This window comes from Mustela nigripes, chromosome 9 (genome assembly GCF_022355385.1).
Source record: "Mustela nigripes isolate SB6536 chromosome 9, MUSNIG.SB6536, whole genome shotgun sequence".
Lineage (NCBI taxonomy): Eukaryota > Metazoa > Chordata > Mammalia > Carnivora > Mustelidae > Mustela > Mustela nigripes.
Window position 1 is genome coordinate 32,384,751 of NC_081565.1, and position 27,093 is coordinate 32,411,843.

The 27,093-nt window shown below is 48.7% G+C and overlaps 1 protein-coding gene across 1 annotated transcript in view; it reads left to right on the forward strand.

Moving 5' to 3' along the window:
- The window catches only part of GABBR2 (gamma-aminobutyric acid type B receptor subunit 2), a 340,962-nt gene that overhangs the window by 273,933 nt on the left and 39,936 nt on the right, over positions 1–27,093 (forward strand). The window contains exons 12-13 of the mRNA XM_059411211.1: positions 6,720–6,827; positions 13,918–14,040. Of these exons, the coding sequence (XP_059267194.1) occupies positions 6,720–6,827; positions 13,918–14,040 (231 nt within the window). The remainder of the gene's footprint in view (positions 1–6,719; positions 6,828–13,917; positions 14,041–27,093) is intronic.

Genomic DNA, 27,093 nt, shown 5'->3' on the forward strand with positions numbered 1-27,093 from the left:
CCCTACCTTCTCACTATTGATTGCCTGGTGTGAATGGTCAGAGTGAAACAAAATTTTTAGAACCTCTCTGGACTACAGAAAATCATCTTGCTCCCCAATGTCCAACCGCCCCCCCCAAGAGCTTCCCCGCCATCTGCCTTCCCAGCCTGGGGCCCAGGGCCTCTGCCATGACAGGAGGCCCAGAGCAAGAGTCCCAGTTGTCTCTCAGAACCTACATGTCCATTTGCCCACCGGTCCCCAGAGAGCAATGAAAGCTCGTCCCTCCGCCAGGCAGACCTTCCCGAAATCAGCTGAATAAGCAGCTGAGCAGAATTGTTCTGGGCGTAGATTTTCCTTTCCATTTAGAGATGTGTCTAATTGTTGTTGCCGTTTTCATAGCTGAGACTGATATGGGCATCGCCTGCCTCAAGTTCTCCCCGCCTCACGGATGTCTGTGTTCAAGGCAGTGTGCGGAGCGGGTGGCCACTGAGGGGAGGAAAGAAAGACCTTACCGTCAGAAGAGTAAATCGTTTAAGACTTTGGGAGAAAAAGCGAAGTAGCTGTTTGTCTTGTATTGATGAATCAGAAGAGACTTGTATTAGGGGTGACATAGTGGAAACAGAACCCTAGAGCCCCTCAGAACCTTCTGGTTTTGTTCGGCCTCATAGAGACACAAAGAAGGGAGTTACCCACGGCATCACCAAGGAAGTGCAGGAAATGGCTCGGTGCAGGAGTTGCCCCTAGAGTGTTCCTACAGGGAAACTCTGTTTGAATATGTGGAGTGATGGGGATCTCACTACCCAACAGCATACTTTGTTTGTGTAGAAGAGACCACAGATGCCATGAACTCAACCTTTTTTGACATCAAATGCTCCAGTTCCCTCTGTGGTCTTCCTTTCCTGTGCTTGGCTCAGGTACATTTCTGGTGATAAAGAGCTCATTACCTCCTAAGGTGGGTCATCTCCCTCCCCACCCAGGGCTGGCCCCAGAGACTGAAAGGCAAGCACTGTAGGCCCTCCCTCCCCGCAGCACCATCTGGTGGGAGAGGTGGCCAGGTCATCAGATAGACGTCATCTCAGGCTGGCCAGCATAGCAGAAATGTGCACGAGGGTACAAGTCTCAAGGAGTAGGTGGCCTTGATCTCCCTTTGAGGTCTGGGAGGGCTTCTCAGAGGAGGGGGCTCACGAGTTTGGATTTCAGAGGACAACTAAGAATGAGAATTTGTGAAGGAGATCAGAGAGAGGAACAGCATTCAGAGTAGAGGGAACAGCTGGTGGCAGGCCCAGAGCACGAGCCAGAGCAGTAGGGATGGGGGGCATTCAGCGGCATGGGTGGGGTCACTTGGGTGTGAAACGCCCCATGGGGGTGGCGGGAAAGGGGCTTCACCTGCCAAGAATCCGAGTCTAACCTGATTGTTCAGTGGGGCCAATGAAGGGTTTAAACCCAGGAGACTTGCTTATGTTTGCGTTAGAGCACAGCCCCAGGTGGCCAGGGGTGGGGTTGGATGGATGAGCAGGAGGTGAGGATAGAGGTAGGAGGAGCAACTGGGGTTCCCCAGGTCCAGCAAGTGGTGATAAGGAACACAGGAACAAGAATCAGACATTAAGAACCTCAGCCCCTCACACACCTTCTTGCAACTAATCCTTGCAACCATTCTATGAAGAAAGATGCATCACTGTTCCCATTTCACAGATGAGGAAATGAAGGCTCAAAGAGTTACATGACCTGCCCGGGTTTGCGTCGATAGTAAGGGACAAAGCCAGGACTCAAAGCCCTGTCTGTCTGACTCCAGAGCCTCTGCCCGTCATGTCTGACCTGGATGGCAGCAGGAATACACAGAGGAGGGGATGAACCAGCAGGAGACACGGAGTAAAGTGGTCATCAGGCATAGCCTGGCAGGACACAGAGCTTGCCACCATGGGTCACACAGAGAGGCTCTAGTGAAGGGAGTAGCTCCTGGGGTACAAGAAGGTTAAGGAAGCAGACAACGGGGGTCAAGACACCTGGGGACTAGCAACCACAGGAAGCCCTTTTACTCGTAGTCAGGAAGGGCTAGAGAGGAGTGTTTTCTGGAACCCAGAGAGAGCCTGAGCCATGTGAACAGACCCAGCCAGACATACAGCTCTGAAGCAATGGGCAGCAAGAAGCACACGCTCCATCTTCTCTCTCCTGGCACCCTCCAGTCTCCTGCTGGAAGCTTCCAAGTCCTGCCAAAAGCCGGAGGGCAAGAAAGCCCAGGAGGTGCAGGCGTGGGGCCTCGCCTCCCAGACATAAGGAAGGGCAAAGCGTGGTTCTGGGCAGAAATTGCGGCAGAAGCCGGGCTTGGGGGTTCAAAAGGAGAGTGATGGTGGGGAGGACTACCCAGGGGGACCGCCCAGTCCCTAACTGGGGTGACAGTGGATGCCGTGGATAATGGCACCACTCCCTGAGTCTGGAGGAAATGGAGCAGTTCAGAGGAAGAGCCCGTGGGCTCAGCTTTGGCTGTGGAGTATGAAGTCTCATGGCACAGCTAGGTGTCCCCTAGGTCTCTGGTGACAGTGGCATATGCAGGTTTGGAGCTCAGGAAAGAGACAGAAGCTGGGAAAGATGTAAGGGACTTGTCAACAAAGAGAAAGTGGTTGATGCCTGAGAGTGGGGATAATAATCCAGGGAGAGCCCTTAGAGGCAAAGAGGGTTCATTTCCAGCTTAAAGAGATAGTGGAGGAGTGGGAAGAGAGTAGCATCCCTTTGGCAGAGGCCTCGCTTGCTCACTGGGCTGAGCCAGCCAGTGGCAGGCAGCTCTGCCGGTGGGGGTCCCGTTGTGCTGCTTTCGGCATCTTTCCTCCAGTGTTGTTTCATCCTGGTCCACGGGGCTGTCTTTAAATGGCATGTGAACACCACCGTGGGCAAGGTGACCCACTGGGATCGTCTTGCGGAAGAATCCGCGTATTTATTTTTGGTTTTTATGTAGAAAAAATAGAAAGAAATTCAGCTTTACTCAGGTGTAGTACTTGGCCTGGCCCTGGAGCCCTGGTGCAATGCCCAGTGACAGATGCAGGAACTCTCCAGACAGCCACATGGTTGGTCAATCCATGGCACGGGATGGCAAGGGGGCATTGTGCCAAGGGTCCCCAAGACAACCCCCAGCTCAGCGATTCGCTAGGAGGTCTCAGCCCATGCTCGTACTCACAGCAGTGATTCATTACAGAGAAAAACATGTAGAGCAGAATCTGCAGAGGGTAAAGGCCCTGGAGGCAGAGTCCACAGGAACCCAGGCTCGAGCTTCCACGGACCGCTGCCGGCCACGCACCGCTGCCGGCGGATCCCATGGGACACCCTGGATCCCCCAGTAGTGAGTGGTGACAAGGTGTATGAAACGCCATCCGCTAGGGAGGCTCACTGGAGACTCTTGAGTCCAGGATTTTTGTTGGGGGCAGGTCACCAGGGCCTCCTTGCTCATTATGTACCCAAATTCAAGGGTCCCGAAAGGAAAGCAGGCTTGCAACGTAAACCACGGTGTTGGCCCAAACAGCTCAGGCCTAGAGTCACTCTTATCACTGAGGGAACAGCAGGAACTGTCCCCAAACCCAAGTTCCCAGACACCGGCCGAGGGTCAGTCTGCCCAGCAGGCCCTTCTGTGGACAGGGTCGGGATCCTGGTCCGTTAACCCTTTCCCACCCAGCCCCCCTCAGCCATTCTTCGCTTTCCACTTACGGCAACGTGTCACTATTTCCAGATTCCAGGTTAGATTTGTATTATTGAGGTGTACCTAATTTATAGTATCGAGTCTTTTTTTTTTTTTTTAAGATTTTATTTATTTGACAGAGAGATCACAAGTAGGCAGAGAGGCAGGCAGAGAGAGAGAAGGAAGCAGGCTCCCTGCTGAGCGGAGAGCCCGATGCTGGGCTCAATCCCAGGACTCTGAGATCATGACCTGAGCTGAAGGCAGAGGCTTATCCCACTGAGCCACCCAGGTGCCCCTATAGTACTGAGTCTTAATGAACTTAGCCTTACAGAAACAGGCAAGTGGCCCAAAAATGATTACTTCAAAGAAAACAAGTAAACTCCAAGAACACTAAGGAGTCACACTTCTACCCAAGATCAGAGAGCTCTGTCGGCCACATAAAAATCAAATGAGACAATTTCATCCCCACCCTCCTTCTTCAAATATCCACGTTGGCCTCATGATCCTGTTTCAAGTTATTTTTCTGATAGGAGAATATGGTCAAAACACTTGGAGGCCATTGTCTTACCAGTCCTGCCAACCCGTTAGCACTGAGACTGTGCAGAGATGGCCCAGGAGAAAGTTCTCGGGCTATCAGCTGTCCCCACCTACCCCGCCATTGTGTGTCCTGTCCCTTTGACAGCTGACCCCACATACCCCGCCATCGTGTGTCCTGTCCCTTTGACAGCTGACCCCAGGGTGTGGATGAACCAGCTTCGAAGTAGGAACCTTTATCTGAGGAGGCAGCAGGGGCAGGGAGCTCTGGGGAGGTGCACAAGGTGTTGGGTTCCAGGCAGCTCTGTGGCTATGTGCTGTCGTTCAGAGAAATGTCTTAAATGCGCTGAGTCTCTGAGCTTCTTCATCTGCTAAGTGCTTTTCTCACTCAACTGGTGGCTACAAAAAAGTCTGTTTTGTTGTTGTTTTATTTGTTGTTTTTATCTTTGTAAACTTAGTCTCGCGCCTAATAACACTTATCGAGCAAACAGATGAATGAGTGAATGAATGAATGAATGAATGAGCGATCTGTAAGGTCCTATGCAACTCTGATGGACTAGGGATTTGTGATCTGGTCACTGATTAAGCTCAGGTCTAAATTCCCAATAACTGGGCATTATTATTCCTCCCGCGCCTGTTCTGTTCACTTGCCTCGCGTTATTAGATTATAATGTGGGTAATAATGGGGCCCTCCGATCCCTTCTCCAAAATACTGTGATTCATTCTTGCCTGTGTAATTTAGCCTCACTTTTGAAATCTTAAAAAAAAGAAAGAAAGAAAGAAAGAAAGAAAGAAAGAAAGAAAGAACGGAAGGAAAATGTGATGTCCACCTGTCCCGCTGTCCGCATTCAGACCTGGCACGTCCGGGTTTCTGAGCAGTCGCTCGGAACTGATGATGCTGTTGTCCTTCCTCAGGGGCCCAGCCTCGCCACCTTCTCAGCCAGGTCCCGCTTCCACAGATCAAATGGAAAGGGGACATGTTCTGCCTCTGCAAACTGGAGGCTAGAGAACTAAGTTGCTAGAAGGGCAGAGTGAAGGTTCTCCACGCAAGAATTCAGCTGGGAGCATTTCTGGAAACTTCCTACACAGGCTGAGGCACCCTGGGCTGGAAGGGCCTGCTGTGGTCAGGCACACCTGCTGTGTCCGATTCCTCTGGACACGAAGGGCCCCACCTGTTTGGGTATCTCCCTCTTTTTCCTATACCATTCACCTTCTGGCTGGGTTCAGCTGGGACAGGTGGGGATTTTTCCAAGTGAACTTAGCGCCGCAGAGCTGAGGGAGAGCAGAGCAAAGACCAAAGCCCAGAACAGAAGTTCACAGCCACATGGTTTTCTCACCCCAGTGAGCGGGAGGCCCTAGGACTCAGCGCCACGCAGCCTGGAGCTGGGCGAGTCTCCTCAGTTTGGGAGAGTGTCCAGGTCAGCAGGTGAGGGCAGAATCTGGAGAGGGTGGGGGCTGGCCCTGATGGCAGTGCAGGTAGGGAATCCGCATCCAGGATGCCCCCATGACCTAACAGATGGTGTTAGGTCACCCCCACAGGGGTCCAGCCTGACAGTCACCAGCCCAGGGCTGGTGATCAGGAGACATTTAATTGTGGTGAAAGCCAGATAGAGCCTTAGTCCTGAGCAGAAACCTTAGGTCCAAGGATGGGCTCAGGGGCCAGGCTGGGGTTGTACAGTACAGCGGGAACCACACAGCGACCATGACAGATGGGGCTAGATGGTAGGACCCAGGCAACATTTGCTTCTCTCCAAAGGCCCGAAGAGACAGGCCCCTAGTGGGAGCAGGAAGCTCATGGCACTTCTCCTCCAGCCTTCCTCCCCAGCTGAACAGCCTCTGCCATGGCTTGGAGCTGACCTGTCTGTGGCTGCCAACGAGGTGTCCCTGGGGCCAGCTCTGGCTGAGTCCTGCCCAGCTCCGCCAGAGTCATGGGTTTCCTGAGCCCTGGAGATGGGCCGTGGCAGGCTGGGGGTCCTGCTTGGTCTCAGCTCCTGTGGCTCAGTGCCCCCCCGTTCCCTGGCACCCACAACCTGGGAGCTGGGGGTCCCATAGAAGAGGTTCCTGGGGCCATCCTGCTCACCTACTCACTCGGGTGAGGAGACAGGAAGTGGGCGATTATATTCACCTCCTCAGGTGTGTCTCCTCCCTTTGAATCACATAGAAGGCTCTAAGGAAGGAGGGGAAAGAGTGAGGAGAAACCAGAAGGCTGGTCTGTCGCCACTTAGTGATCCCTCCATGGTCCTGAGAGCCTCTGTGCCTCTGTCTGGGACTGGTTCCCTCTGGGTTGTGGGCCCATGGGAGGCAGAATTGGAAGTTCACAGGTACCTATGTCCAGTGTCCTGGGTCTAGGGAGTGGCTGACAGAACTAAATGTCTGTCAGATTGAGACGTGATTGAAGGACCCTTGATGATTGTAGAACTCCACACTGTGTAAAACAGAGCATCTGTCCCCATCACCTACAACCCCCTACTGATGTTCTCATAAATGGTGAGGTTGGTCCACCTAGGAGATATTAACGTCTCTGTTTTCTCACGACCTCTAGGTTAGGACCTGGATTCTCACCGTGGGCTACACAACCGCCTTTGGGGCAATGTTTGCAAAGACATGGAGGGTCCACGCCATCTTCAAAAATGTGAAAATGAAGAAGAAGGTAATCGCTCCCATTCCAAGATGTTTGCGACGTTTCCTTAGCCTTTACTTAGCAAATATAATTAGGCACCTACGGTGTGCTTAGCACTGGGCTATTCGCTGGGGATTCAAGCTACACACAATGCCCATCCCCACCACCTTCAGCCTCCAAGGGAGATCAAACAGCTAACAAAGCATTTACAACATATGGCAATAAGGACTGGCTGGGGATGTCTAGGGGCAACGGGGGTACAAGCACTCAGGGAAGGCTTCCTGTAGGAAGTGACCCAGATGCTGAGACCCAGAAGGTGAGTCGGGGGGGCCGTTAGCTAGCAGAGGCCTGAAGAGGGAACTGCATTCATGGTGCCCTGGGGAGGGGGTGTGTATGTTCCCAGAACCAGGACATGGTGTTTGCAGGGACAGGGTGCGAGACTAGCCATGGTAGGGAATCTGAACTTCACCTTGTGGGCAGTGAGGAGCCTGTGAAACAGGACACAGACCAAATGTAATGCTTCGATTTTCACCGAGACCCTTAGAGGACAGGAGCTCGGCCTCCCTGTGGGTGGAGAACATTCGCCAACCACGTGGTTACGTGCAACTAGCATGTTGACTCGGCTTGGCTCTTAGGATGTAGTCCTAGAGAAACTCTCTCCTCTCCCCCTGCTGTTGTTTTAACTCTTCTGGTGGAACAGTTCTTCCCTCACTTCTACAGAAAAAGGCAAGTCTCCTGACTTTGAAGGCCCTCCGGTCAGCAGCTAACATGTGGAGTCCATCATAATAATCAGAATTTCAAAACTGCCTTCAAAGGCACAGCTTCCCCCGACTCAGGTCTGCCATGCCTGCCACCTGGCCTGGGAAAGGGGGTGTGCTGGGCCGCTTCTCTCCTTTGCCAGCCTGAGCGGTTTCCCTGTCATCTCCTTCCCAAGGTCTCTGAACCCTCTGGAGTTGGAGCTTGGAAGGAGCTAGCATGGTGCTTGCTAGGCCTGGTTAAGCAGACCCCTTAGACTCTCCCAGGAGGCTTTGGTGGATTTTTCAAAGCCCCAGGACCAGGATGTTCCCTCCTGCGGTGTCCTTGTCATGGATGCATTACTCTTCAGAGAGGCCACATGTTGGTTCCCCGACTCCTGGGCTCACCTCACCCCTCTGGCAAGTCTTGGACAGGGCCACACAGCTCTCCATCTACCCCGTCCCACATCTGATGCACTGGAAACATGCGTGCACCCTTCGCCCACAAAAACTGGAGGGGTGCAGGCTGATCCCACTACAGCAGCGGCCCCTCTTGTTCTGCCCCCAGAGCAGTGGACCTGCTGTGGGTCTTTGAGCAGATGTTATCCTCTGTCAGGGTCTCAGTTTCCTTATCTGTAAGATGGGGCCATATTGAAATGATACTGTCTCCTGGACTGTGGTTCTGTGTGGTCCCCAGTGGCACCACTCACTCATCAGCCCTCCATCTGCCAGAGCTGCTTTAGGAGCTGCTGTCTGGGTGAGGGAGGACAGTCCTCTTTGTTCTGTCCCCTGGCCCCTACCTGGACCACCTTAGGGAAACTGCAGGCTGCTTTTAGAGGGAGGAAAGAGTCTGTCTCTGCCACCCACACTGCCTGTGCTCACCTGAAGGGCCCTCCTTCATAACCTCAGCACTTGTGACAACTCCCTTTCATCTATCCTGACTGCACATTTCATTCAAATGGGAGCTTTTGAAAACGCCCAGAAGTTTTCCAACCCAAGCCAGTTGAAACCACGTCTCTAGGCCTAGAATTGAGCATCAGGAGGTTTTATGACTTTCCCAGGTGATATTAATATACAGCCACAGTGGAAGACCTCGGGTCTAGATCAAGGCTACTCAGAGTGTGGGCTGGTCCAGCAACACGATAGGCATTACCTGGGAGCTTGTTAGAAATGCAGATTCTTGGGCTGCATGGCTGGCTCAGTCAGTTGAGCCTCCTACTCTTGATCTCAGCTCAGGTCTTGATCTCACAGACATAAGTTGGGGCCCCACGTTGGGTTCCATGCTGGGCATGGAGCTTACTCTTAAAAAGAAATGCAGAGGGGCATCTGGGCAGCTCAGTTGGCTAAGCATCTGCCTTTGGCTCAGGTATGATCTCAGGGTCCTGAGATCGAGACCCAAATCAGGCTCCCTGCTCAGCAGGAGCTCCTCCTCCCTCTTCCTGCCGCTCCTCCTGCTTGTGCTTGCGCGCTCTCTCGCTCTCTCTCTCTCTGTCAAATAAATAAATAAAATCATTAAAAGAAAGAAGGAAGGAAGAAGAGAAAAGGAGAAATACAGATTCTCAAGCCCCACCCCAACTCTAAGAATCAGGTTCCTGGATTGAAGCCCAGGGTCCTGCCTTCTCTCCCCAGCTCCCCTAGCCATGCCGATGCAAGCCAAAGTTTGAGAAGGCCCCAAGGGACCAAGTGACTTCTGGGGCCCCTCCTGCATGGTGATTGTGGTTAGAATTACTCTGCCATTTATGACAACTCCATCCTGGCTTCGAAGAATCACAGTGTTGATTCCTTTGTGTCAATATGTGATTCATCCATATTGTCGTCTGTAATGAAGACCAGCCCTTATTTTCCATTACTCATGGATCGCTGAGCAAGAACACTCCAATTGTCTGGCAACAATTGACAAAACATGTCAGGGAAGACTTGGGGAGTTCAGTTGTCTGAGAGCTCTGTGGGGGGCAGGGCTGAGGGGTGGTCTCACCTGCTGGGGGGCCAGAGCAAGGCGACTGGTTCCATTCCTGGGCGGCCGGGCCAATGGAATTCAGGCTGATGGTGGGCCAAGTGCCCTGGAAAGGGGCTTGTCTGAGAAACTGCCAGGGGCTTGGAGTACAGGATCTGATCACCAGTTTTGTCTGGTACAAAAAAGACTAAGGCCAGATGAACACACCATTCCAGGGGGAGAAACTTTTTGTTCGCTTTCTAGTTATTCCAGAACAGGTTTGCAGTGCTGCCGCCAAGCATCCCTTATCAACAAATAAGACGAGATTAAAGGTGTAGAAGAGAAATTTATACCTTATATGGAGCAAAAGCTCAAGTCCAGGAACCAGATTGTCTTAAAAGGGCTGCAGCAACTGCAGGTCAAAACTGGGATTGGACTCTCCATGATTCCAACCCTTTATAGAACCAAGGTTGGTTTTTATTGTTGTTGTCTTGTTTCATTATTATTTTTTTAAGTTTAGGCTTTTTTTTTTTTTTTTAAGATGGGTCCTTTCATTTTTTTACTGACATGTTTACTAGATTTACATAAGTTTGTGAATGCAGTATACACTGTTTTCACAGTCTTTTTATCCTCTTTGTCCTTCCCTTGATTGTGCCTCCTCCTCCCCCCACCCACAATGGCATGCCCTCCCAAACACTCATACACAAGCTTTACCCCATATGGCCACATTTTTAAAGACATTAAAGTAAAAGAAGCCTATTAAAGGACATACTGACATACGGTGACTTCATGCTTCCAAATCTGGTGTTTTTATGGCTTGTTACTGGTTTTTTTTCTAAAGCTCAATTATAAAATCTTGAATTGGAAGACTTACTACAGTCTTCATTCTGCCTCTTAATAGGACCAAATTGAGGCCTTGAGACAAAAGCAGAGATGAGATCTTTTTTTTATTTTTTGCAGATTTTTTGGAGGACACAGCAAGTTCACTACAGGGGTGCCTGGTTGGCTCAGTCAGTGGAGCAGGAGACTCTTGATCTCAGGGTAGTGAATTTGAACCCCATGTTGGTTGTAGAGATTACTTTAAATTTTTTTTAATTAAAACAAAAAGGCAGGTTCCCATATGACGTGGTACTTTTGCAGAGAGAACCATGGGGACATCATCTCAGACCTTCATGGGGGCTCAACTTCAATAAAATGCCAAGAGAGAGCTTTTGGCAACTTCACCAGAGAGCACCAGTCGTCTGAGTGATACACACTGCACAATTCCAGGGGCACAATTTACTTTGTACTCCCCTGGAATAGCATCCCTAAAACCAGGCAGTGAGTCAGTCCTAGCAGAAGACCAGTCTGAATCAGTCAAAATATCTAAAGTCTCTTGAAGAAATAAATAAACCAGGAATCAGACAACTTTTTCTGTAAAAAAACAGCCAAATATGGACTTTGCAGGTCATAGAGTTGCTGTTGCAACCACTAAACTCTGCAGTTGGAGAATGAAAGCAGTCATAGACAAATACGTCAATGAATGTGTATGGCTGTGTTCCAATAAAACTTTATTTACAAAAACAAGCAGTGGGCCAAATCCATAATTTGCTGACCCCTGCTCTAGAAAACAGTGGAAAATGACATTTAATAATAATAGCTGACAACCATTGACCAGTTGTAATAAGCCAGACTTTGGTAATCTAAGACAGTTTATGTGGTTATTGCGAGCATTTTGTAGATGAGGAAACTGGCTCAGAGGAGTTAGGAAACTTACCCATGGCCACACAGCTCACTAGTAAGATTCACAGTCAAATCTTATTCTAGAACCTGAGCTTAATCATTATTAGTGTATGCCTTTGCTCCCACTGAGAATTGAGCACTGGTAACCTCCTGGTTTCAAAGAGAGAGCTCAGGGTAATGACATCAGTGTGCACCTACATAATCAGTGTTGAGCACGTTCAAAGTCACTGCCTCCTGGAAGGCAGGCTGTGAAAAGTCATAGAACTTTTGTCTCAGGGTATCTGAAGGTGCTGGCCCTTGCTGATGGGAGAGGTTTGGTGAGGGAGAGAGGACTCAGAGGCTGAAGCCAGCAACTCCACCTGCCTGATATTTACAGCCCCGGAATCTTCCTGACCATCACAACAGTCACTGCTCTGAATCAAGCCTCCTCCCTGCTCACCTACGTCAGCTCCTACCTGGCCTCCTATCGGAGGCTCCCGCCTCGGCTCTACCCTTCCATGCGGCAGAGGGCTCCCCATCACTCCTGTACTTAATGATGCCACTTCCTCCTGGCTTCTTCCTGAGGCTCATTCCCTCATTCCCGCAAAAATTCCCTGGGAAGGTCTGAGAGCCAGCCTCTGCCCGACGCGCCGGGGCACAGGAGGGAGACTAGTTGGTCCCTGCCCTATTCTGACCAGAACATGGCTGCAGCCTGTGCCCTGGGCAGGGTACGCCTGGGATCCTAGCGGAGCAGCTGCTCCGGCTCAGTGTTGAAGTCAGATTAGGGGGGTGCCAGCAGGAGGTCGGGAGAAGGACCTTCCAGGGTCAGGCACAGCATGGGCATGTGCCTGGGGCTCAAGCAGCCCTGGGTGAGCATTAAGAAAGGAGGTGACTTGCAGCATGTCCTCTGTGTTCTAAGCTCCTCAGACATGTCTTTCTTTTGCCCTGCTTTCTCAAGGCTAGCAGGGGTTTGCCTAATTCCCCAGAAAGCAAGGGTTAAACAGGATTTCTGCAGAGCCTCGGTGGTTCCCTGGGTTCTTCTGGAAAATCTCAGAGGCAGCTTTGCCAGTGCCCAGCCCCCACATAAAGCAGTTTTGGTGGATTTGATCTCTTTGGCAGGAACTCAGCGACACTTCTCTGTTCTTTTACAATTCAGCAATGCAAAGGCCTCTTGAGTTTGTTTATCTTTTTAAAATGGCTCTCATCATTAAAAGCCAGACCTGGTGATATTTCTTAAGCTTCTGCCTCAGTTTGGTTTGTTTTTCTAAAGGGTCTTCCAGAACGACTTCATTACATTAGCTGTTGGGGGAGGGGGCACATAACCGTGCAATGAATGAAATACAGGTTATCTTCAGAGCTGGTAACATTTGTCCCTGGGCCAGTCCCCATCAAAACAGACCTACAGTGGGGTGGGAAAGACATCCTCGGTGGCAAAAAGGGATGGGAATTAGATTGTTTTTTTTTAATTTTCCTACCTCAATTAGATCCATCAAACTTTTTTTTTTAAAGATATTTATTTATTTATTTGACAGAGAGAGAGAGCACAAGTAGGCAGAGAGGCAGGCAGAGAGAGCCGAACAAAGAGCCTGATGTGGGGCTCTATCCCAGGACCCTGAGATCCTGACCTGAGCAAAGGCAGAGGCTTAACCTAGTGAGCCACCCAGGCGCCCCAAATCCGTCAAACTTTTAAGTGCCTACTGCTTGCCAGGCCCTACTGCGGATGCACAAAAAAGTAAAATCGACTTCCCTTCTGTCAGGGGGTCCCCAGTTTCCTGAAGAGGATGGAATAAGAAAATACAGCATCTGGTCACTACAGCATCTGGTTGGCCCTCGAGTGTCTGAGGGTGTGGACTTTGGAGAAAGGCAGAGCTTGGTTCAAATCTGGACTTCCCATCTTCTGAGCTGTATGACGCTGAGCAAGTTCCTTAGTCCCTCACAAACCTCGGTGTCTTCATCCATAAAATGGGAATTATTAGGGGTGCCTGGGTGGCTCAGTCAGTTGAGCATTTGACTCTTGGTTCTGGCTCACGTCATAATCTCGGGGTCATGAGTTCAAGCCCCGTGTCGGGCTCCCACACTCAGTGTGGAGTCTAGTTGAGATCTTCTTTCTCCTCCTGCCCTCTTCACTCGTATTCTCTGTGTGTGTGTGTGTGTCTAAAATAAATAAATCTCTTTTTTTAAGTGGGAATAATAGTAGCATCTGCCTTTATTAGAGATAATATGTGTAACCCATTCATCAGCCTAGAGGCAGGCACAGAGTATGTGCTCACTGAACATTAGCTATTCTTCTCTGTGTTCTCCTAATAGCAGTAACTGTGACTTCTCTGGCTAAGTATGTGATCAACATGCTATAGGAGTACTTAATTCTGCTGTGGGAGTTAGAGGGGACTTCGTGGAGGAAGTAACCATAGATCTGGGCCTTCAAGGATCATTAGGAGTTTGCCAAACAGATAGAAGAGAATGTCTCAAAGAGAACCAGCACCTAGAAGGTCTGGGGGTAGGAGTTGGGGGTGGGGCGCTGACAGTCACAACAGATCCAGAAACTAGGAGTCCTCAAACCTAAATAAGTGTGTCTTGGGCGTGGTCAAGCCCAGCTCATGCAAGGCCTTGAATGCCAAGCAAAGGAGTCTGGCTGGATTTATCGTGCAGGTGATAGAGAGTCTCGGGGGGTTCTAAAACCCCTGAGCCCGCCCCTCAGCTGGTGGGGAACCTCTCTCACATCTGCTGCCTTCTGGCCCTGCCCTCCCTGCAGATCATCAAGGACCAGAAGCTGCTGGTGATTGTTGGGGGCATGCTGCTGATCGACCTGTGTATCCTGATTTGCTGGCAGGCTGTGGACCCCCTGAGGAGGACGGTGGAGAGGTACAGCATGGAGGTAAGTGCCCATGGTGGCAGGAGGGGCGCCTGCGGGGATGCTGCTCCCAGACACCCTGGGAGGGACAGGCAGCACATCGCCCCGACCGGCCCAGGTGCGCTGCTTAAGAAGAAATCAAGGTCGTTCCAGGGGAGTCTTCACAGCACCACGTGGACCCACATTCCCCATCAGAAACTCCTCATTTCGTCTGATTTCCTTCCATTTGACACACATTCCAGACAGGCCAGATAGAAAGTCTTCATTCCTGGGGGAAACAAGGTGAAAGGATTGTCTAGTGATATTAATATATGCAGAAATAAGAAATGTTGGATTATTTAAATGAGTATGTTCTCTGCACGTTGTCAAAGCCCCTATTAATAGGATCCATCCGTCCAGAAATGACATTGCGTTTCAACCTCTTTAAAGCAAGTTCCCTAAGGAATGGTACTCGGGAGTAAACATTCTGATAGCTCCTTCTGGTTACTATGAGATTTTCAAAGTGAGGAGTTGTGTTAAAATAAAGACCCTTACATAGAAGTACCTGAAATTATATGTTTTAACAGTCTTGTGTTCAGCCATGCCCTCTACTCACTCTGGTCTTCCCAGGATGCTCCAGAGTAGGGAAGTCCAAGACCCTTTGGAAGTTGTGGTTTTGTTGCCTTGCTCTTAGGACAATTAACCTTGCCTTTGTAGGAGACGGCTGGGCTTGGATGGCGTGTGCCGTGCGTCCTGATCTTACGGTGTAGCAAATTCTACCGAGAGAATCAGACTCTGCATTATTAGAGAAATCTTCTTATGGACTGTAGTGTTCAGATTCTTAAACTAATGTGGAAATGGTCGTTTTATGCCCTGGAGACAGGTTTTTACCCTTCCAGACAAGATGGTTTTCTAGCAAATAAGATGCCCAGCTTAGTTTGCAGGGGAGCGGATAGAGGGTTTACTCAGCGTAGTGAGAAGTCAGGAAGCCAGAGCCCAGGCAGAGAATGCCGTTCCCTGCCCACGCAGACGTACTATACTCCGTTAGGGCCGGGATCTCTGTCTCATGCCTCCCGCCTCACTTTGGGAGGAAGCAGAACTTCTGACAGGCACGACCCGTACTGGTGAGGAGGAGGGCCCAGACTCGAGCTGTAACCGTGGGTCAAGGGGGCAGGAGGTCCCTGGGGCTGCTTCCAGAGGGGAGGAGATGCCTGGTCACCACTCATGGTATACAGTTTGCAAAGGAGCCATCCTGCCCCCGCCCCACTCCACCCCGGGGGGTTTCCATACACTGCCAGGAGTTGGAAATCCAGACAGCATGTCAACAGGAGGAAGAACCACCGTGGCTGACTGGGCTTCTAGGCTCGGGAGAGCTGGGGGGTTGCTGATCCCAAGCCCTGATGGCAATGATGGCGACCGCAGTGACGGTGATAGCCAGCTTCGTGCACGAACTCACTGAAGCCTCCCAGTAACTGTGGCCCGCATGCTACCCTTAGCCCCATTTTAGTGACTAGGAAACAGAGGCCCTAAGACATTATCAAAGTTACCCAAGGCTACCTAGCAGGTTAGCAGCAACACCACTAACTATCCTCTCACACGCTATGCTACCCTCCTCACCCTTCAGCACACACACGGGGCTCTGCGGTTCTTAGGGGCTCTTGCCGACCCTGGCCACAGGCACAGATCTATGCAGTGGGCAAGGCAGGGAAGCGCTTTCACTTTAGGCAGGCGAGGGCTCGGGCTAGCCGTTAGCAGCGGCCAGACTGAGGACCCAGGATATCCGGGATGAGAAAGCGAGTTAGGCAGAGCCGGCCAGAAGACCCGGAGCTGGGCAGAAGGACCGAGGCCGGACCTGTCCTCCACTCAAGGTTAAGGTGGAGGCCAAGTACGCTCCGGAGTTCCCCCACGCTCTGGCTGTGGCATGGAGGGGCTGCAGGGCTGGTGTCAGCCCGAGTCAGGAGACTCAGGAAGGGGACCCGGGAAGCCGGTCCTCTGGACCCTTTAAAGAAGATCAACCTTGTGCAGTCGGATTAGAGTAAGCCATAGTTCGCTGCTGCTGACCGTCCATACCTTTCTTCCCATCCTTTCTGAAATAAGTACCAAGGCTCTCTGTGGCTTATGCGGAGAAACCTACGCCATGTGCGACCTTCCAGAGCAAGGGGTCTCAAATGGAGGAGCGGGGAGAGGGGCCCCGGAAATGCCTCACTGCATACACAGATGAGGAGACGGAGTCTGGGGAGGGGGCGTTCCTGCTCAGGGACATCCAGACTTTCCAAGGTGGGGCCTGGAGGAGGACCAACTCCCTGGCTCTCGGCCCAGACCCTCCAGCTCGGTTTCCCTCCAGGTATCGGCTGAGATGTCTCTGTGAACCTTTTCTGGCCTGCTCCTCTTTTCCTCCTCTTATTTTTAGGGTTGCCTTGTCATTCTGTTGCCATGGCAGCGGAACCCTTTGATTCGTCGACCCGCAGCCCTGTCGGCTTATTGCCGTTCTCCCACCAAATAGCACCAGGCAGCGGGTTGATTTCTCTCCGACCTGCCTCTGTCAGACACAGCGTGGTGGCCGAACAGTGTGCCAGGCGGTGGGCTGTCCTAAACTGTCCTTCAAGGGGATGTTTTTTTTCCAGAACCCTCAGTGAGAGAGAAAGTCTCTGCTTGAGGGCGAAGCGATCAAAGACCTTTGTGGTCTGTCCCCCCCCCCCCCACTCCCCATCGACCTTGGACACCTTCCCTTGCTCTGGACACTCTGGAGGCTCTGAACATCTCAGGATTCGAGTCGTAGCCCTTGCTCTGTGTCATGATTTCAGGCTTTTGCCCATGCTGTTTCCCCTTCCAGAATGTTCTCTGACAAGCAGATGAACCTCAGTTCCAGGGCCCTGGGTTATCTCTCCAGGGATGTGTCTCTGAGTTCTCTGGCTCCACCAAATTTAAGCTCCTGCTCCTCCCCACTCCTGGGACTGGCTTCCTGACACTCCTCTGTCGGGACACTTAGCGTGCTGTTCAGCTCTGCTGTGGGCCTCCCTGCCCCGGCCCTCACTGGACTGCCAGCTTCTCCAGGACAAAGCCACGTCCCAGAGACACCCCCCGTCCACACACACACACACACACTACCCAGCCAGCACCCCTGCCCACATCTTCCACTGGCTAGAGAGAAGTAAGCACGGGAGCCATGGCCACTGAGCTCATGGCGCCCACCGGCTAGTTGGGGGCAGCTAGTAAACACACACGTGACTAAACAGGAGCACTTCAGATCATGTCGATTCTGTTAGCAGTTAGAAGTAAACAGGATGAAAAGTTGGCAAATAACGGGGAGGACCCGCGGAGGAGATTCTCCCAGCAAGAGTATGTGCGGGTGTCCAGAGAATGAAAACCTGGTTCTGTGGTCCCACTAGAGACATCCCAGCTCCGAGCCTTATTCATTTCCATGCGAACAGTATTTATAGGGCACTTGTTACATGCCAGACACTATTTTCAATGTACGATATGTATCATTTTTTAAATGTGTACTTAATAGGCTTTGTTGCTTAGAGCAGTTTTTGGTTGACAGGAAAAATTAACAGAAAGCACAAAGAGTTCCCATATATACCCCACCCCACACCCCACAGTTTCTTCTATTATTAGCATCTCGCACTGTGGAGTGTATTCGTTACAATTGCTGAACCAATATTGATTCATTATTATTTACTAAAATCTGTAATTTATGGTTAGGTGGGGTTCACTCTTTGTGTTGCACGTTCCATAGGTTTTGCCAAATGCAAAAGTCATGCATCTGCCATTACAGGTCATACAGAAGGGTTTCACTGTCCTAAATGCCCTTAGTAGTCTGCCAGCCCCTGGCAACCACTGATCTTTCTGTTGTCATCATAGTTTTGCCTTTTCCAGAATATCATGTAGTTGGAATCATATGGTAGGTAGCCCTTTCAGACGGGTGTCTTCAACTTAGCAACACAAATTTAAGGTTCCTCCATGTCTTTTCATGGCATGGTCACTCATTGCTTTATCACTGAATCATATTCCTTTATATGGATGTACCACAACTTATCTGCCCATCAGAGGACATCTTGGTTGCCTCCAAGTTTGGGCAATCATGAATAAAGCTGCTATAAGCATTTTTATGTAGGGTTTTGTGTGGACATACGTTTTTCAGGTCATTTGGGTAAACATCTAAGAGCATGATCGCTGGTTCATATGCAAAATCTATGTGTAGCTTTGTAAGAAACTGCCAAACTGTCTTGCAAAATGGCTGGATCGTTTTGCATTCCCATCAGCAATGGATAAGAATTTCTGTTTCTCTACATCCTCCTCAACATTTGGTGTTGTCAGTGTTTTGGATTTTAGCTGTTCTGTAGGTACAAGGTGATATCACATTTTTATTTTTGTTCACATTTCCTTAATGATGTGTTATGTGGCACATCTTTTCATGTGCTTATTTGCCACCTGCATGTCTTCTTTAGCGAAGTGTCTGTTTAGGTCTTTTACTTGCTTTTTAATGAGACTATCTTCTTATTGTTGAGTTTTAAAAGTTTTTTGTATATTTTAGATGCCCGTCTTTTATCAGATATGTTTTGTGAATCTTTGCTCTCAGTCTGTATCTTGTTTTTTCATTCTTTTAACAGGGTGTTTTGCAAAACACAAATTGTTTACTTTAATTAAGTCCAACCTATATTTTTTCTTCCATTGAGCATGTTTTCAGTATTGCATCTAAATACTCATTGCCAAGCTCAAGGTCACCTAGATTTTCTCCTGTTATCTTTCAGAAGTTTTATAGTTTTGCATTTTACATTCAGGTCTATGGTCCATTTTGAGTTACTTTAGTGAAAAGATACAAGGTCATTTTCTAGATTCATTTTTATGCATGTGAATGTCTCATTTTTCTAGCACCATTTATCAAAAATACTATTCTTTCTCCATTGCCTTTGTGTCTTTGTCATAGATCAGTTGACTATATTTGTATGGGTCTATTTCTGGACTCTCTATTCTATTCCATTCAACTATTTGTCTGTTCTTTTGCCAATACCACATTGTTCCGATTACTATAGGTTTATAGTAAGTCTGGAAGTCAAATCGCTTTCCAACTTTATTCTTCTTCAATATTGTATTGGCTATTCTGGGTCTTTTGCCTCTCCACATAAACTTTAGAATCAGGTTGTTAATATCCACAAAGTGCCTTGCTGGGATTTTGTTTGGGATTGTGTTGAATCTGTAGACCAATTTGAACAGGATGGATTCTTAACAATATTGAATCTTCCTATCCATGAATATGGAACATCTCCTCGTTTGTTTAGGTATTCTCTGATTTCTTTTATCAGAGTTTTATAGATTTCCTCTCATAGATCTTATACATATTTTGCTAGATTTATACCTAAGCATTCTATTTTGCTTTTAGTAAAAATGCAAATGGTGTTGTATCTTTCATTTCAAATTCCAGTTGCTCATATCTGGCATATCGGAAAGCAGGTGACTTTTGTATACTAACCTATATCCTACAGCCTTGCTGTATAATTGTTTATTAGCTCCAGGAGGAGATGATTTGTTGACTCTTTGGAACTTTCTACCTAAACAATCATGTCAACTGCAAGCAAACCATTCTGTTTCTTCCTTCCCATCTGCATACTTTTTATTTCTTTTTTGTCTAATATTTGTATTAGCTAGGGCTCCAAGTACAGCGTTGAATAGGAACGGTGAGGAGACGTTCCAACCTTATTCCTAGAGGGAAAGCACCTAGTTTCTCACTATATTAATGATGTTGGTATATTTTTTTTTTCTTAAAGAGAGTGTACGTGTGTATGTGTATGTGTGTGCGAGAGAGATACTTTGAAATAGTTCTGCTGGCCAAAGCCAAGAGTGCCTTTGGGGAGGTGACAGGAAAGACAAATGAAGATGTGGTCAGAGCCTGATCGTTAGGGACATTATGTGCTAAACAGAGGAGTTTAAACTTCAAAATTAAAGACATTCAATCAGGGAAGTGACATGATCAGGTTTGCCCTGGCTGCAGGGTGAGAACAGATGGAGGGGCGAGGCTGGAGGCCCAGAGATGGCTCAGAGATGGTTTTTGCTATAATCCAGGCAGGAGCTGATGGTGACCTAACGCAAGGCAGTTGCAGTGGGAACAGGGAGAAGTGGGTGGCTTTGAGAGAGATTAAGGAAGCAGATATGACAAGCCTTGATGATTGATTGACTCTAAAGGGTGGGACAGGGAACCAGCAGGGGCAATGCCCGGATCTCTGGGTGGTGGATGGCAGACCTGTTCACTGAGGCAAGGTGCAGAGTAAGGAGCAGGTTCGGGAGGGAATGCGAGGGTCTCACTTCTGGGCAGAGGGGCTCAAAAGACGCAACACGGAGTCATGGGGCATAAAGGAGTAGTTTGTCCAGTAGACTGAGATGGCGGTGGAGGGCAATTAACACATCGAGGATGGGAGCCGTGGGAGTGAGAGTAGTCACCCAGGGAGTGGGTGCAGTAAGAAGTGAAGACGTCCTGACTAGAGCCTGAGCACCCACAAAGCCCTGATGGGACAGAAGCCTGGGGAGGGAATTTCGAGGTAGTGGTCAGGAAGGAAGGAAGGAGCCAAGGGAGAGAGCTGCCTATGCACAGGGGGCATTTGAAGGAGGGAGAGCTCCCTGAGACAAATGCTGCAGACCAAGGTGAGGAATGACAGGTCCCTCCTCCCCGACTTGGCCCCAGGCTTAGTGCTCCCACATTGCATCTCAGCCCTCCCTTCCTCTGCCTTACAGCATCTGATGGGAAGATTGGCCGTTTCTGCATTTCAGATAGAGCAGGTGTGGGTAAATCTGCCAAGTATGCGAAAAGGGGTTTTTTAACTATGATGTGTATTCTCAAGGAAAAGGGGAAAGACTTGTTTTTGAATACTACTTTACTAGTGGTGATGGTGAGGAGGTGTAATATACATGGGTCTGAAGTTCAGGGAGATGTGTAAGCCTGTGGACGTGGTCAACATATAAATGGCATCGAAAACCTGGATGAGAGCACGGAGACAGTGCTGGGATAGAGGGTGGGGCATATAGATGGAAAAGAGAAGGGGACCAAGGACAGACCCTCAATTGCTCCAGGGTTTGGACATCAGGAAGGTAGGAGAGAAACAGCAAAGGACCTAGAAGGAGAAGCCACCAAGATAGGAAGAAAACCAGATGAATCTGGTGTCTAAGACACCAAGTGAAGATATTGTTTCAAGAGGAAGTTTTGATCAAGTATGTCAAAGGCTGCTTTTAGATCAAGTAAGATGAAAACCAAGAATTGACCCTATGTGTATTCATACACACCCATAGGGGATTTTTTTCTTTTAAGGAAAATAATTTGAGATAATTTACCCTTAAAGTAAAAGCAGGATATACTAAGGGTGTGAAAATAGTCTTTACATCTAGTGGAAAGGTTGTTCGTTTTTTCCCAAAACCTGCCTTCTACACCAGGCCACCTCTTACCCTTCTGCTTGACTGCTCTGAAATGATTTTGAAGGGAAGAGAAAATGGCGGACAGCACTAGAGGTCGCTGAGCATTGAACACCCCACAGAGCCTCAGGGCAGCCACTGGGGCAGCATCCTGAGAGCACCTGCCCTCCCTAAAGACATCCCCCACCTGCTCCCAGGCAGGTTGCAACAAGAAACAGAATCACATGCAGTCCAGTCACCCATGGGAGCCATGTGTGTGGCGTTTATTTATGGATATGGTGAAAGGCTATCTCCACAGGCTGCAAGCAGCCTCCTTCGAGAATTCCCAGCACCTGGGTTCTGTGGCTTTCTGGCCTTTTGGGCAGTAATCAAGGTAAGGGCAGTCTGGAACAGAGGGTATTTCAAACTTCCCTCCACGTTCCTTGCTTTTACCATCCTTTTTGCGGAAGCAAACCAGGGCTTTCAAAGTCACAGACTACACTTGGCTTTGAAACTGGTGGCTTATTCCAGTATGTTTCTATGGCAACGGATATTGGAAGAGGCAAATACATAGAGTTTTAAATAATTTTAACTCTTATCTTCTACCTCCCTCCACAGTTGCTCTGCAAAAAAAAAAAAAAAAAAAAAAAAAAAAAAAAAATCCAATCACAGAGCACATACTTTCTGAAAACATCTGGTATCCTTATAAAGCTTGTCCAAGTTCCATCTCACTCTATTCATTTTTAAATAAAGAGATACCAGAATGGCCAGGGTGAGGGTAGTGCTAAGAATCGGGGTCCACTCTGCTCTGTGGGCTGCTCACAGGTGGCCTGGTGGTCCAGAGCTTCAATGCACAAGGTCACCTTCCAAGTGCTGTGTCATCAGTGTCAGCCCTGGACAGTGGGACAGGATTTTATCATCCCTAGTCATCCATGGGGTCCTGGATGGCTGGGCTGGGACCCTGGCCAAATGCGGACCAACTCCAGGCAGGGGAGTGGGACACCCCACAAGGACCTCTGGCAGAGTCTGCTAACGGAGGCCTACCCCAGTTGGCCTGACTACTCCCCGGAGACAGCTAGAGCCTCTGAGCTTCTGGCAAAGTCATTCTCCCAGTTCAAGTCCTCCCATCAGCTAGAGGATGAAGCCCACACTCCTTAGCGGGCCAGGAGGTTCTGACTGCACTTGCCTCCCTGTCTGTGACCCCCTCCTCACTCCTTGAGCTCAGCTACCCTGAAGGATCGGCCTTCCTCCACTCCCTCACGCTCTCTCTTCCCCAACACCTTTGTACGTGCTGTCCTCTCTACCCAGAGCATGCTCCTAACCGCCCCAAAATGCCATCTTCATGCAAAAGTTTCCGATTTGACCTTCAAGAAGCAGCTCAAAAGCATCCTCTCCAGGACCCTTTGGAACACGTGGACCGCCTTGAGTGTGTCTGCCTAGGCCCCTTCCTCTCTTTGCCCTCTCATTCCAGTCACAACACTGGTAACTGACTGTGCACCTTGGCCCCCCAGGTCTGTGACCTCCTCGGAGGGCAAGGCCATCTGTGTGTCCCCAGCACCCACTCACTGGCAGGGCCTGGCTCAGAGTAAGTACTCGGTAAATATTTATTGAATAAATTGTTTCCTCCACCTGGAACTCTCTCCCCATGCCTCCGGATGTCCAAATTCAACCCATCTGTCTGGGCCCATTAAGCCGGCTTCTCCAAGAAATGTCTTCGCCGAGTTGCAATTTAATTTAATACTACACCCTCACCTTTTATCCTGGGCCCACTTATGGGGCTAAAGCTGCCAATTGAAGAATGATTCAGCATCTTTTCTAAAGAACTGTTGTTCCGCTTGTAACTTAGTGCCCCTGAGTTGAAGATCCACAGCCTAGATCCTCATGGAATATACCGCCAGGAAATGGGCTGTGCTCTCCCCGTGAACTTGTATCTACTTCCTTCCTTCGATCAGGCAGTTTGAAAGTGAATAAGCGGCTCCGTTTTCTTTTTAACCTTGGCTGCCAGAAAGTAGGAGCCAGATTCAACATTCCGGCAGCAATAACCATCTTATCTCGGGTTCCTGGAGGATTATCTCGCTTTCTGATCGTGTGTCTTTATTTTTAACTGTCCTGTTGTGTTTGGGCTTTTATTGTGTGCTGCCTCAGGCCCTTTGGGAGAGCAGGCAAGGTGTAAATTCCATATTAAGTTATTAAAATGAGAATGCCGGGCAAGATTTAATTGGAATAATATGCGAGAGAGACATTTAAGGATGTCCACAGATACTCGCCTTCTGGCGTGGGTCCCAGCTCGGCCCCGGCTGCAGTCAGCATTGTGGGCCCCATGTGTGGACAGACGGGCTCTGCCGGCCGTCGCCACATTTCTGGAACATCTTGTATCTAAGAAGGCATCTTAGATATGTGAGAGATTAGTTTCTTTCCTCTTCCTTGTTGGCTTCCCTTTTGCCTTCAGGAAGCACAGCCCTGAGGCTAGAAATTCTCTGGTCGTACCTGGAGCAGAAGGGCTAGAAAATTCTCTGGGATACTGTTGTCTTCTGACCACTGCGTGTCTTGGTAAAACCATTCCAGGTCTTGAACAAAAGGAGCCTTTAGATTTTGATGATTTTTTTTCCCCAACCCCACACATCCGTGTTGGCAGAAACGTCGGCTGGGGTGCCCACAGAGACCTTCCCTCTTTTCAGGGGGGAAAATTCCAAACAGCTTACTCTTCGTAAACTATGTGTCATTGGGGTGTTCCCTCAGCATTTATAGGATAGGGGTAGGGGGCACTGTCTGCCGTGCTCAGCCTCTCTTAAGGACTCCATAGCCAGGTGGGCAAGATTAGCTCCACACAGAGAGACACGCGCGGGGGGAGTTGTCGTCGACGGCATCTTCTCTCTGACACAGGCCCCCAGATTCTCGGTTTGAAGTTTAAGTGACAGTGCTGAGAGACTGGGCTTCCTTTTCTAAAGTAGGAGCCAGGATTGAATTTGGATTTAATGTGCCTCAGAGGATGAAAAAGCAAGAGAGAACCTGTATCAGGGTGTGCGAGGTTTTGCTGTGGTAGGAGAAAAAAGAACAGAAAACTCTGGACTGGAAATAGTAAGCGCTTGTCCATCAAGGACTAACTCCAGCTTCTCCCATAGTGTCCAAACCCAGGACGCAGCTGTTGGGGCCGTTTGTGTGGCAAAGGGAAAGCGTACACGGTAAAGCGTGCCCTTACATTGAAAGCTCCCACTCGCACAGCATCGCATGTTATTTCCACGCATGTTTTAGTGGGAAGAACATGTTAACAGCGAATGCCTGAGTTCAGTGGGGCAGGGCAAAGCAGTCCCGCTATGTGCCCATGGGAGGGAGGACCAGGTGCTGATGTACAGGGTTCTCTATAGATAGTACAGTGACGGTAGCACATTCTACATGCATGAGTCTAGCACATTCCATCCAACTTCCTATCGCTGTCACAAATACTGCCCCGTCCTAGAATGTGAGCTCTTTCAGGACGTGGTGGGAGGAAACGTCTTTTATTCACTGCCAGACCCCCAGCACCTGGAAAAGCACCCGGCACATAGTACCCAATAAATAATAGTAATTAAATAATTGAATGAACTCAGCCTTAGAGCAACCACATTAGGACGTCAGTGGGATATTCTCTGAAAGGTATTGTACTAATCCTGCAGACTCTAGGACCAAACCCTTTCCTAACCCATCACTCTGTCCACCTCCACTGCTACCACCAAATTCCAAAGCACCATCATGCTCAGTATCTGGCCTCCCAGAAGAGGGCGCTATGAGGCAAAGCCGCCCAAGAGATGGGATTACGTGGAAGAACCCTTAGGGTGGATAGGGTGGAAGGCATGGAAGTTGTTTATTTTTCTTATCCCGAGTTTCTAAGCAGGCTCCCTGCTCCCACTCATTGTTACTTGCAAGCCATTCTCCACACCGCAGAGAGAATCATTTTTGGTGGTTTGTTCTGAGATGTAATTCAGATGCCATAAAATTCGGTTTTAAAATGTATTCCACAGGGAATTTTCATACATTCAGAAGACTGGGCGGACATCCCCACTATCTAATTCCAGAACTATTTCATCATCCCCAGAATAAACGCCTCTCCTTCGGCCCATCACCCCAGAGTTCCCATTCCCTCCAGCCCCTGGCAACCAGGAATCTGCTTTATATTTCATGGATTTGCCTGGTCTGGACACGTCCAATCAGTGGGATGGTACAACATGCATCCTTTGGGGTCTGGCTCCTCTCACTTGGCATAAAGTTGTTTAGGTTTCTCCATGTTGTAACGCGGATCCACGCTCGCTCCTTTTATGACTGAATAATATTCCCTTTTATGGATATACCACATTTACTTGTCCATTCATCAGTTAACGATATTTTAGTTATTCCCACATTTTGGCTATTAAAAATATTGCTGAGCATTCATATACATGTTTTTATTTTTTAAATTTTATTTATTTATTTGAGAAAGAGAGAGAGAGCATGAGAGGGGAGAAGGTCAGAGGGAGAAGCAGACGCCCTACGGAGCTGGGAGCCCGATGTGGGACTTGATGCCAGGACTCCAGGATCATGACCTGAGCCGAAGGCAGTTGCTTAACCAACTGAGCCACCCAGGTGCCTCCATATACAGATTTTTGCATAAACATGTGCTTTCAGTTCTCTTGGATACACACATACACACACACATACACAGAAGAATTGCTGGGTCATATAAAGTTCTGCTTAACATTTTTAGGAACAGAGTGGCTGCACCATTTTACATTCTCAGCAGTGTATGAGGGTTTCATTTTCTCCACATTATTGCCAAAAATTGTATTCATCTGCCCTTTGAGTATAACTATCCTGTTGGGTATGAAGGGATATTTCATTGGGGTTTTGAAGAGAATTATTATCAAATAACTAATCAGGTGCATGTTGGCCATTTGCATGTCTCCTTTGGAGATTATAACTCTTCAAGTCCTTTACCCACTTTTGATGATTTGTCTTCTCGTTGTTGATTTGTAGGAGTTCTTTATGTATTCTGGATATTACTAGATCCTTATCAGGTATATGATTTGGGAATATTTTCTCCCATTCTGTGGGCTGTCATTTCACTTTCTCAGTGCTGTCCTGTGACATGCAAAACATTTTAAAATTTTGATGACATTCAGTTTATTTATTTCTTCTTTGGTTGTTTGTACTTTAGATACTGTAACTCAGAAACCATTGCCTGATCTGGAGTCATGAAGATTTATTACATTCACTTTTTTTCTAAGAGTTTTATAGCATTTGTTTTACATTTAGGCATTCTATCAAGGTGTTGTTGTTGTTGTTGTTTTTCATTCTATGTTTTGAGTTAACTTTTTATACTGTGTGAGGTAACAGTACAAATTTTTTCTTTTGCATGAAGATACCTAGTTGTCCAAAGACAATTTGTTGAAAAGAATATTCTTTCCGCCATTGAATAGTCTTCTAACCCCTATACAAAATCTATTCACCATGGATTATGGGTTATTTATGGGTTCTCAGTTTTATTCCATCCATCTACATGTCTGCCCTTACGCCAACACCACACTGTCTTGATTATTGTCACTTATGGTAAGCTTTGAAATTGGGAAGCGTAAGTCCTGCGACTTCATTATTCTCTTTCAAGACTGTTTTGGCTATTCAGGGTCCCTTTATTCCATTAGAATTATAGGATCAGTTTTTGTTTGCAAAAGAGACCACGAAGATTTTCATAAGAGTTGCATTGAATTT